The following is a 12,692-nucleotide window of genomic DNA, read 5'->3' on the forward strand; positions in this document are numbered from 1 at the left end:
TGGTTGTTTGTTCTTCATGCTTATATATCGGACTATTGTGACTCGCTCTGCGGTTAAAACAGACGGTGAATGAATGTGGTTTTTTCGGCAAGTGAAATTCGAGTGCTTTATTTATGTGTTAATGATTTTAATCAGCTACGTAATGAATGTTAAGGCTTGGGTTAGTGTGTAGCGAGTGGTAGCTACATCGGTGCTAACGATGCTAATCGTAGCCTCCAAGTTAAAATAATAGACTGTATATATAAAGGTTAAAACGAAATAGACGTTAAGTGGGATAATACTGTTGAACAAACGGCTTCTGTTTGAGGTTGATAAAATAAGGTTACATCCTTGTAACTTAGAGATATTTTATTATGTAGGTAGGAACTGTATGCATCGCTAAGGTTAATTTAAATTGGCTATGCTCAAGTATGTAGACAAGCTAACGTCGAAGTAGTGTATGTGAAATCAACCTCACAATAAGATGTGTATATTACAATTATTAATGTCATATTTCAAGATGATTACTTAGATATTACAATATGGTTGGTTGAGCTGGAGCATTATTGAGCTTACACGTTAACGTCACATTCATCTGAAGAACGAACCCAAACCTTGTTGTTTTTATTAATTGCATTACCAAATGGGTATCAAATAAACAGTAAGCATTGGTAACACAACTTCCAAAGTTACAGTAAAATAAAAAGGACCCTGACTCGGACAATACACAATCCAACATGTTCAACAGAAGAGAATCAGTTATATTGTTTGTACACATGGTACTTTACATATATATCTGTTTGTTTAAAGTATCCAGGTGATGCAGACAGGCTGGACCAGAGAGTGAGAGACAGAACTGGACTCCTCACAGCAGCGAACTTCAGCACAGGTACAAAGACTCTTTTTTTCATACTGTACAAAGAATCAAGAAAGATATTGGTTTAAATGAATGAAGTATTGACTTGAATACACTGATATACATTCCATTAAACAATACTAAATACTAGATCACCTACACATCAGTTAAGTTGAGGGTTTTTTCCATGCAAAAAGTTACATTTAGATGTTAACAAGCACTATGATTTTGTCAGCTTTCTAATGAAGGCAAAGATATTTAACACATAGTGAGAACTGCTACTATTTATCTCTCAATATTGTCTGTAAAAAACGTGGTAAAAGTTATTCTTTCAGTGAGACAACAGAGCAAGCTTCTACAGTTGCATTACGTTTTGATAACAGTTCAATATTATTTCGATAATAACATATATTTCAATGTTGATGAACTTCATACTGTTCATTCTCTGATTGTCTTTGTAGCTCACTGTTGAAATAAAAAAACCCCATTACAATTACAAAATAATGATATCTACAGCCCCTAAACACACAAACACACTGCTTTCATAAATAACACACTTGTTCTGCAATAATATGTTTTATGTTTCCTGTCATTTTTGTTAGGAAAGGACATGCCTGAAAGACACCACATTTTCTCCTTCTCTGAGGGTCAAGAAGAACATCCAAGAGGAACATTAAAAGCTGATGTTATGAGATTTTAAGACCAGTACACTAAGAAACTACTTTTATTGTAAAAACATCTACACTCCATCAGCTGATTATTTCTATTTGCCTCACTTTATGAGCTTCACATTGCTTGTGCCTTGTACCGCAGAGTTTGCAACATCACAAATAAATGGGGCCAAGCTTCAGTCAGATGTGAATGTGTAATCTAACATTTGCAGTAAGAATAATGGACGAAAGGAGTGCAAATACAAATACAATTTATTGAAATGTGAACCAAAAGTTAATCAAATGTTTTAAATAAAAAGCACATATGGACAGAAGGTGTAAACCTATTAAATGTATAAGTAAACACATTTAGTCAAATAAAGTGACAGACTAGGCCTGTGCAGTTGGTATCAGCTTTGCCCAGCATGGGCTCCTCCATCAGGCCTGGTCCTCCTCCATCAGGCCTGGTCCTCCTCCCTCAGGCCTGGTCCTCCTCGCTGAGGAAAGACCCTCAGTCCTCTCCAAACCAACAGACTGGACGTCCATCACACAAAGGTTTCTCCCTGAAGTCTCTGCAGCTCTCTGGACACCACGCTGTCTCAATCCGTCCACACTGAATATGAGAGGGGGAAAATGAAAATATAACTAGTTTAGGTAGTTTGAGAGGTAATTAAAATAGCTAAGGGTGATGATCTGACTGAAATGTGTGATTTGCTCCGTTCACCGCTGCATCCAGGCCCGGTTCTACGGGGGTGCATAAGGGTGCATTGCACCCTCAGTTGAGTCCTTATGCACCCTCATTTCAAAAATTAAAAGTAAAAAAAATTACATTTTGCCTACTATTACCAACAATAGTAGTAATAATAATAATAATAATAATAATAATAATAAGAAGAAGAATATAGTTGAAATAAAATAAATTGTAATTGTGGTTGAATAGCATTGTCTGCTGCATTTATTTGATCAATTTAAACGGTAAGTAACGTTATTATGTCAGGTGCGCGTGACCTGTGCCGCTGCACATTCATCATCTGCAAGGTGCTTACACAGCAGTCAATGATGGATCAGAAAATGGTTAAAACAACCAGCCCTTATCGCCAGCATACACTGCATCTACTGCAGGTAATACCAGTCCAGATCATGGGGACATTACGTTACTGTCGTGGACACTAACGTCCTCCTGCCCGACTCGCCGGCTTTGCCCACCTCGCCCACAGAGGCGGAGCAGCCACAGCCGTCTTCGTTACCCCAAACACCGCCACCCCTCGGTGGCCCGCAAGTGCCAGAGGACCTCGGCAAAACAGAGCCTGCCCAGTTATATTTAAAAAAGTACCCAACTCGCCTGTACAGTGGGGTAAGGCGCTCATTTTGCAGCTCATGGTTTCAAAACAGAGATTGGCTGGAATATTCATGTAAAAAAGATGCCATCTTCTGCTATGCATGTAGACATTTCGGTTCAAGTAAGTCAGATGCCTTCACCACAACTGGCTACAACAACTGGCGCCATGCTCTTATAGGCTACGTGATAAGGGACAGGGAAGGCATGAATCAAGCAAAGAGCACATAGATCCATAGATCTCTTAATGTTGCTCTCAAAGTGCACTAGATTGATGCTTTTAACTTCAATATTTAAAAAAAAAAAACTTCCCGGGGGAGCATGCCCCCGGACCCCCCCAGAGGAGGTGAGGACCCCCATAGAGGGTGTTAGGTACACTCCCCACTTATAAAAAAAGCACTTTACCACTGCACCCTCTCTAATCTCAAATGCACCATTAGTCATTTTGTTCTGGAACTGGGCCTGGCTGCATCACAGCGGGAGGAGCTGCAGGTGAGCAGAGCTGCGTGTCTCCGTCCTGTCAGATTAGACTTCACTCGCGTTTAGGTCCATATCGAGAGAAAGATAAATAATCTGAATTCAGTGTGCAGTTTACTTTGACGCGGGGGTGAGCAGCAGAGGTGGGGAGAGGCGGGGCTATTGCCTCATCATTATCAGAAAATTATCGTATAGGGCGTACACACGGAGCCGTTGGACCCCCCAGAGCGTTGCGTATGCCGTTCTATCCACCTTGGGACCCGTTGTCGTTTCCTCAGTCGTTTAGTGCCGTATTCGGTCATCCTCGTGTGGCCGAACGGTCTATATGACACTAAACAGTAACGCAAACAACCGTTTTCGTCCTCGTGTGGCCGCAGCCTTAGTATTAGATTGACGACTAACTCTGAGCATCTACAACATATTCTGGATGTTTTTACACATGGGTTTGTTTATTTATCATTAATAGCCTGATTTCACATTTCATTCTTTATTGCATGAATATTTTTAAACTGATAAAATCCCAAATCTTCTGTCTCCAAATCCTAACATTTCAACAAAATACAATAAGATCTAGATGTTCAAATGTTTGTTTGGGAAATGCATGACACTTTGCTCATATTTAATCAAATTGTTCTTTATGTATCAATTTGGAAGGTTTCATGGTGACATGCAGAGGTGGGAGAAGTACACAGATCTTGTACTTGAGTAAAAGAAAAAATACCAGAGTGTATAAATACTCTGTTACAAGTAAAAGTCCTGTAATCAAAAGGTCACACAAGTGAAAGTACAAACATATTATTTTCAATATATACTTAAATTACCAGCAGTAAAAGTAGTCGTTGTGCAGATTAGTCCATTTCAGAATAATATATATGATATGTTTTATAATGATTGATCATGAACGTGTTCTCAAAGCTGGTGAAGGTGCAGCTAGTCTGAAGTACTTTGTAGACTGCAGGGTAGCTTGTGAATTTACTCCAGGTGGAACTAAAGTCTGATTCAACACTTGATTAGATTTCACATCATTCATCCACATCTGTGAAGTAACTAAAGGTATTATACATTTAATGGAGTAAAAGTACACCACTTACCTCTGAGTTGTAGTGGAGTAGAAGTTCAAAATAGCAAAATATTTAAATACTCAAGTAGAGTATTGCAAAATTGTACTCAGGTCTACTACTTAGTTACTATACACCACTGGTGATGACATTATACATGTCACCTTTATGTATGCACATCATTTAACTATTGAACTAGTTAAAACAATTTGTAACATTTTTAATGAAAGTGTATTACTTTAGTTAATTGTACTATCAACCACTGCACAACACACTACTACTCGTTACACTCTAGTTCACACAAATCCAGCACAGAAATGTAAATAAAACCGCTCTCTAAACGCTCTGGACTCCATTTCCCATTATCCTTTGCGCTCCAAGCAGGAAGAACGTTCTCTCGCAGGGGCTCGCACTGATCCAAGTTAGGAGCTTTCAGCTGCCAGCCTTGGCCCATCATGTAAGTGCTGCGGAGAATTCTTTGCAGTGCAATTGCAGAAATTACCTGTTTTCCCGACGCCTGCGTGGGACGTGCAATCACACCGGCGCTCTGTGCACGGACACGCACGCTCCGGACGCAAAAAGGCTCCAAGTGCATGAAGATCGAGGCTTGTATTTTGCATCTTTGTTGCAAAAAAGCAAGCCGCTGAAGCTCCATTGCGAGGGCGATGGAGGGAGGGAGTGAGAAAGAAGGCAAAGTCTTTTGTGCTTCCCCTCCCCCTCATCAAAGCAAAGGAGAAATGTCTCAACCAAAGGGAGGTAAGCATATGAAACCGATCTGTGCAATACTGTGCGACATCATGCAATCACGGCTGCACGGTTTGCAACATGCAGCCGCTGCAGCTCGGCCGGTGCATTTTAAAGTTACATGGCTTTAGAAAAGGGTCAGTTGCATTTCCTGTTTAAAGATCTTCCCCTTTGCACAGTTCCTGGTAAGACGATGCAATGTGTCATATTGACGCTGTTCGCAGGGATGTTGTGCACAGGGTGCCTTTTAACAGTCACGAGATATACAAGGACAGTGCAACTCTTTATAATGAAACTCTGCACGACTTGATGCATGGCTTGTGACCATTGCTCAAGGTAAATACTGGAAGCAGAGTCGCGTGCAGGGCTGACAATATGCGTGGTTCTGTGCAGTGACGTGACAACCTGCAGCTGTCAGTGGTCAAGTTTGTTTATTAGGTGTTGATTTGTTCCTGTTTATGGGACAGACAATTACAATCTATGAATATAATCTGTTGTCAGGGTTGGGAGGGTAACTTTAACAATGTAATCTGAAACAATTACTAGTTATATGAAAAATACAAAATGTATTTAATTTAAAAGTAATCACTACTTTCCCTTACTTTTGGATTACTTCAATATCAAATGCAATGCAAATAAGAGAAAACAATTACAATAACGTGATTTTTGCTTAAGTGTATTATGTAAGACAACAGAACAATGTGAATTTTGGAAAATAATATATTAAGATGTGTCCTCTTATAGTATAGTAAACAACGCTGATTTAGTTTAATATATTGATTAAACATGGTATTTTTGCTAACTAATCAGGTGTTCACCAACTGCATTTGAAAAAAGACTTGAAAGTAGCCTAAATGTAAACCAAAAAGAAAACAAGCAGTACATCCACCTATAATATAATTTTTTTGTAATCCTGCTTGTAATACCCTTTTAAATTTATTTTTTTAACAGTAATCTGATTACTTATTTTTTAATGTAACTATAAGGGAATACAGTATAATGTGTTGTATCCTGATTATGTAATCCTGTTACATGTAACCCCCAAGCCTGTCTGTTGTGAGCATTGAGGTGGTGTTGAGTTCAAGAGCAGGGGGCTTCTTCAGGGTATTAGAAAACAAGTCTCCAAACATTCTGTCCTGGCAACTGGATATGAGTCCAACCCCTGTGTGTGGGATGTTTCCTTTAGCATGCATATGGAAGCATGCATGCCACACTTTGACCCCGATTTTATCAACGGGCAGCTGTGGAGTACCTGCAGCCTGAGAGCTCTCACAGAACATCAGTGACTGCAGAGAGAAAAACAGCTGCAGCTACAGCTCAGGCGTTTTTCTCCTGCCTGTACCGTGTTTTCCAAGAAGGCCAAAGTGAGGCTGGTTCATTGCACAACATGTAGCACACACACACACACACACACACACACACACACACACACACACACACACACACACACACACACACACACACACACACACACACACACACACACACACACACACACACACACACACACACACACACACACACACACACACACATACACACACACACACACACACACACACACACACACACACACACACACACACACACACACACACACACACACACACACACACACACACACACACACACACACACACACACACACACACACGGCTGTACAGGATGTGAACAGGTAGCAGAGAGGGCCCCCGACGGTCAGAGGCTCGCAGTGTTTCTCTGGTACAGTCAATTGTTCGCCCACCTGCACAGGAACACACACATGGTGATGAATACTGCACAGACATGGGTTTTATTTTGTGTACATGAATGAGTTGGTTTGGGACTTTCCTGAGAGCAGAAGTAGGCTTCTGTTCAGTGATGTTGTGCGGTGCAGAGAACGCCACGCACAGAGATAAAGGTCTGAAAGGAGTATTGGTTAAATGTATGGCCGGTTTTTTACTACATTAAGTTTGATGTTGAGTTTTTGTTGTACGAAAAACAAAATGGCACTGGAAATGAAATTACTTTTGTCAACTGCACGCACATTAATGATTCTGTTGCGGCCGTTCGAAATCATGGATCCTTAGTAATAATGAAGGAAATACCTAATTAGAGCTGCAATGATAAGTCAATTATAGAAAAGCAATTTCCTCAACTGTTTTGATAATGGATAATTGTTTATTCCTCAGTTTCAGCTTGTCATGTGTGAGAGTTTTCTTCAGTTCTGCTGCTTCTGTGATGATAAATGAAATCCTTTATTTATTTTGGTTTAACAAAACAGGCAATCTGATGGCAATGCTTTGGGCTTAAAAGTATTTATATTAAACAAATATGCCAAACATCTGGCGTTCCAGCTTCTTCATCGTGAGGATTCGCTGCTTATTCAGTTTTAGATGGTTGTGAATGAAGACACTTTGGAAATTGGACTGTTGCTCTGAGAAAACATTTTTGAAGATGGACATTTTTCCTCGTTGTGAATGTTTAAATCAGCGTATTAATCCTAGTTAAATAATTATTAGTTGCAGCTCTAAGAGATTTAACAAATTACAAGTATCGTATATCTGAAATGCTCAAAGAAAGTCATCGGAACAAACATGTTTGTAATTCGTTAAAACTCAAACTCAACCCATGTATCCTCGTGATAACCAACACTGTAGAATTTACCTTGGTTTTAGTTCTTTCATGGTACCTTTGCCCCAGGGAGTGACATGCTAACGTGACAGTAAGGCAAGGCAAGGCAAGGCAAGTTTATTTATATAGCACCTTTCAACACAAGGCAATTCAAAGTGCTTTACAAAAAACGAAACGCATTAAGAAAATGGCAAAGGTAGCAAACAGCCCTGCCCATATGTATGCTTGCTATAGAGTTATACCCAAGATGCGGCCACATCTAACTTGATGCTAGATGCCTGGTTGTTGTGCTTATCTGACCAGGATGGCTTGCTTCATTCCTCCATGCATTAGCAAAGAGAACAACAATATGGCCGCTTTATTCACATTTAAACTTCAAATCAATTCGTTTAAATATTGTACTTACAGATTGTTAGCCAGAAACAGTTAATGCAGATATGAGTTCAAGTTATAAGAATGTATTTTATTAAAAAAGAAAAATGTGTAATAAACCTTACACAGATTATACATCTCAGTAAAGTGAACACAGGTTGGTTTGTACTGAACACAGAACTGTTACTCGCAGCCCTTCACAGACTGTACATTAGTGTTGTGTAACTTAGGAAAGGAAATGAGTACAAATCTGCAAAGCTAAAATAAGCACCATGTCCTTGCGTTTTGTTGACGCCAGACGGAGCAAAAATCCCATCGCCCTACTGCTGGTTTCCTTCGGCTTAGAAATGTGTGTCAAGTCTTGAATCTCTGTGGGGGCAGCAGCGTTTTGTACCCTACCATTGTGCTGAGTGCGGCAGTGTGCTGTTCTGGCCGGTGGCAGGGTGACAGCCCCCCCCCCAGCTCGTGTCCCCCTGCAGCCTCGCTGGCCCTCCAGCCCGTGCACAAAAGTCCCGTTTTGTCATGCTAATGGAGGCAGCGTTTTCAGCTGCACAGATACTAAATGTGCCGTTTCAACCGGCCAGTTGTTGGACTGCTTCCAGGCCTGGAGTGGCTTTTTCTTTGCTTCAATAACAGTCGAATTGTTTAGAGCATTGTTCACATGATCCACTAACTGTACTTCTCTTTTCCACTGAGTAAGCATGCATGCATTCAGACTGCAGCAACTTCTCTGAACCACATTATTTAGGATATTTTAAACAATTCCTGTTTCTTTCAGCTTTGCATGCACGCAGAGTTGTGAGATGTTACTGTGACTTCCTGATAATAACAGACTCACAAATCCAGGTCTCTGTTCGACCTGGAGTAACCTCTGTTTGGATTGTGATGTTAGCTGGTTTCTATACTTCACTGTTGACCCTGGATAGGGGAGGAGGGGCTGTTGCACAGTAGCATCGCCTAGCACTGCAACATAATGCATACAAATCATGTCATTTATTAAAGGGGGATGAAGACATTGATTTAAGGCGTTTAATTACTTGATGCATGCACATATTTTCTCACTAGTGTAACTCCATCCTGCAAACATTCTCTCTTTCTCCCAGTTCTGGCTTAGAGAAAGATTTTCTGGAGGAAACAATATATTTGCACTACAGTGAAGTTGCATGCATTCTTCCCCCACCTTCCTCTCTACATCTGGATAGTTGTACGAGTGGCTGTGCCAGCTGCGCTTTCCTTTGGGTTGACTTTGCTGTAATTATGTGAGCGCAACCTCCATTCTGACTTTACCCACAGTCAGCACTTTTTACACCTGTGTCCTTTTATGTTTTTTTTTCTGGTGTTAAATAAAACAACTTAGGAAAGGAAATAATAACATTGAATCGGCGTGTGGGTTGAGCCTTTTTTTATCAACAATTGATTCAATTTATTAAAAAGTCAGAAAAAGTATGATTTTTATTTTTGCATTGGCCAAATAAAGGACTCCTATTGTGCTTGTAGGGGTTTTCCCATTCCTATCGTGTGTTATATACTGTAGGTTGTTGTGCATGTGAATGGTCTGCAAAGCTCAACATCCCTGTGTTCCCTCCAGAGAGAGTTTCTCTCCCACACCCTCCCCCCTGCCTGAAACACCTTGTTTACTTATGTTGTTAAGTAAGTAAACAAGGTGCATCACTATGTAACACTCGCGCCTCTATTGGCTAGCGCTCCAACACATTGTACGTGATAGGCTAGGGGCGGGACATCTCGTAGCGGTTGACCAATCACAACAGAGCTGGCCAGCTAACCAATCAGAGCAGACTGGGCTCTGGTTTCAGACAGAGGGTGAAAAGAGGTGCTGCAGCACAGGCAGTATGAGACAAATAAAGAGCTTTTTGAACATTAAAGCATGGAGACATGTCCCAGTGGAGACACAATACAAATATGAACCTGGAAATGAGCACCATAGGGCCCCTTTAACATTTGTTTTTCTACAAACAGCTAATCTCACAACACTGCTTGCTTCATCTATATCAGTTTGTGCTACATCGTCTGCCCTGGTGTCTGTGCGTACACAAGAAGATGACGATGTATACCTTACATTGACCTTCGCGTAGCTACAGAATGTATCATTTGTGCTAATGTCTGTGTTCTCAGGCTGCATCAGTGACTCACTGTTATGAGTGATTTGCAGTTGAAGGCCTTTTTGTTGACAGTCATGAGCGCAAAGAGACACTCAACTCAATGTTTTCTCACTGGTAGAAACTCTAATATATGAACCTTTGACATTATGTAGCCTGTCTATTAATGGGACAGTGTTTTTATGGGGCTTTTGCTTTATTGCCAGTGTTACAGAACCTTTGAGAGTTCTGCAGGAAAGTGACTTGGGTGCTGTCAACAATGTCTAAATGTTGTTTTTACTGGGCAGTGAATCAGTTGAGCGGTACAATATCTTCAGTGTTTTCATTATGCTGAACACGGTCTCATTTACACGGTGTGGTTTCAGAATCAGAATCCCCTTTATTGACAAAGTATGTTGACATATAAAGGGAATTTGACTCCAGTTCACATCGGCTCTCATTAGACGTGGAGACATCCAGCCAAAAAAAACATGTCAAGCTATTATTTACAGGCGAGAGCTGGATAAACAATCTATTTTCAGCCCAGATTGCTGCTGTCTGCTCAGGGTTGTGGTGCAGGTGGTGCACGATGCTGAGGTCTTGTGCAGCTAGGGTCGACAACCGTAAGAACATATTGTGATATGTTTGGTTGTCAGTCTGACAAATGTTCCTAGAAAGCTCTCTGACCTGGGTCGTATACTGTTTTGAAGCCTTGAGATTTGTATATAGGCCTTGGCCATGTTCAAATGACACGAGGGTGGTGCTACGTGCAGCCGAACACAGAACAACACATTCTTAGGCAACATAAATGTTACTTTTAAACTGGGAAAGGGTCCGAACTCCAAGACAATAGCAAAGACCATTTATAAACCAATAATGGCCCAGCAATCACAAGAGACTTGCCCTAAAGCAGGGGTGTCAAACTCAAGGCCCGGGGGCCAAATCCGGCCCGCAACTTCATTTTATGTGGCCCACAAGAGCTTGCAAAGAATATAATGTTTATTATACGGTTACGTGCCGCTTTACAGAAGCACGTTGCCCATACATGGAGCACAATGCATCTCAAATTTGACTTTTTTCTCAGAATTTGACTTTTTTTCTTCTAAATATGCCTTTTTTCTTAGAATTTGCAGCTTTTTTTATATTACCTTTTTTTTCCAGAAATTGGCTTTTCTTTTTAAATCATTTTGTGACATTCTCACTGAAGAGATTTGCAATTATTTGCCCTGGACTTCTGCTTTCAGACATAGTTTCATGAAGTTATTACCCTATCTGATAATAATCCAATGCAGAGCAATATGTAATATAATACATTATTTTATATATATGATATATTTATAAATGTATTTTTATATAGTCTTAAAGTTACAACCGGCCCTTTGAGTGCAACCATAATGCGAATGTGGCCCGAGATGAAATTGAGTTTGACACCCCTGCCCTAAAGCATATCCTTTTTTATTGTTAGGACCATCATGCTTTATTGAAGAAAAGCTTAAAAATAGCGAATAAACGTATTTTAAACTATTTTACTCAGGAAATGAATGAAATGAGTGTCATTTTCTCATAGACTTCTATATAATTGGACTTTATTTTTGCAACCAGTGGAGTTGTTGCCCCTTGCTGGCCTTTTGAACAAAAGCAGTTCTAAGGCAGTACCCAATCCAATTCACTTTTCAGACCTGGATGCTGGCCCTTGACTCTGAAACATGGCAGCCACTAAGAGCCAGATCTACAAACCATGGCCAGATCAAATCAGAAGGACTTTTTGGTGTATTGCTCTCAGTATTTGTGCCACGGTGGTCTCCGGTAATATCTCTGGAGTTGTTCAGTGAAAGCAGCGTTTCTTGCTCTGAGCCAACCTGTATGCTAATACAATCTCTGCTTTCTGCGACTCTCATTAAAGTTGAGCCGAGTGCACAGGAAGTGTAGCATGAGCCGATGACGACACGCTTCCCAAAGGAGCATCTGACAGCTGTAGCCGAAAGGAGATGGCATCTTTGGAAGCATAGAGTATCTAACCAACTACCATAGCAGCTCCGGCTGGTGTTATTTTCACATCTCTTTTTTCTGCTACCACCCCCTCCCCCTGTCCTGTCCTGTCCTGGGCTGCTGTTTGTCCATGTCCTTCCCTGGGTCACTGCCCTCCCACCGTCTGCCATTGATCTGTCTTCCTCTAGCTCGGTGGAATTCCATTGAGGAACACTTGGCATTGTTGGAATTCCAGCCAGGGTGCATGAATGGGACGCTGTGTGTTCCCGTGATCCAAGGCTCTTTACATCTGCCTTTCTGCACACTGCCTTGCGCACCGTTCCTGTCAGCATTATGTGTTTTCCCTTTCACTGATCACAACCATGACGAGGCCGAATGCATGCTCGTATCGGGTGTGGCAGAAACTGGGAACAGAGACTGACACCCACCTCCTGTGGCCTCACTGTGGCATTTCACCGCATACTCGAGCTCATGTGCTGCAAATCACTGGGACTGAGATGTGCGGCTGCTTTTAATTAACCC

General features: G+C 41.1%; 1 protein-coding gene and 1 long non-coding RNA gene across 2 annotated transcripts in view; one reads left to right on the top strand and one right to left on the bottom strand.

Moving 5' to 3' along the window:
* Positions 1-1,740: 1,740 nt before the first annotated feature.
* LOC139435791 (uncharacterized) lies at positions 1,741-4,948 on the bottom strand. The gene is made up of 2 exons (XR_011644982.1): positions 4,859-4,948; positions 1,741-2,098 (listed from the first exon to the last, which is right to left on the bottom strand). It is a non-coding gene; the product is annotated as an uncharacterized lncRNA (long non-coding RNA).
* A 73-nt stretch (positions 4,949-5,021) lies between these two features.
* Positions 5,022-12,692, top strand: part of map2k6 (mitogen-activated protein kinase kinase 6) — a 50,251-nt gene continuing 42,580 nt past the window's right edge. Inside the window, exon 1 of the mRNA XM_034107589.2 lies at positions 5,022-5,112. Coding sequence (XP_033963480.1) covers positions 5,022-5,112 — 91 coding nt within the window. The remainder of the gene's footprint in view (positions 5,113-12,692) is intronic.

This window comes from Pseudochaenichthys georgianus, chromosome 19, assembly GCF_902827115.2.
Source record: "Pseudochaenichthys georgianus chromosome 19, fPseGeo1.2, whole genome shotgun sequence".
Classification (NCBI taxonomy): Eukaryota; Metazoa; Chordata; class Actinopteri; order Perciformes; family Channichthyidae; genus Pseudochaenichthys; species Pseudochaenichthys georgianus.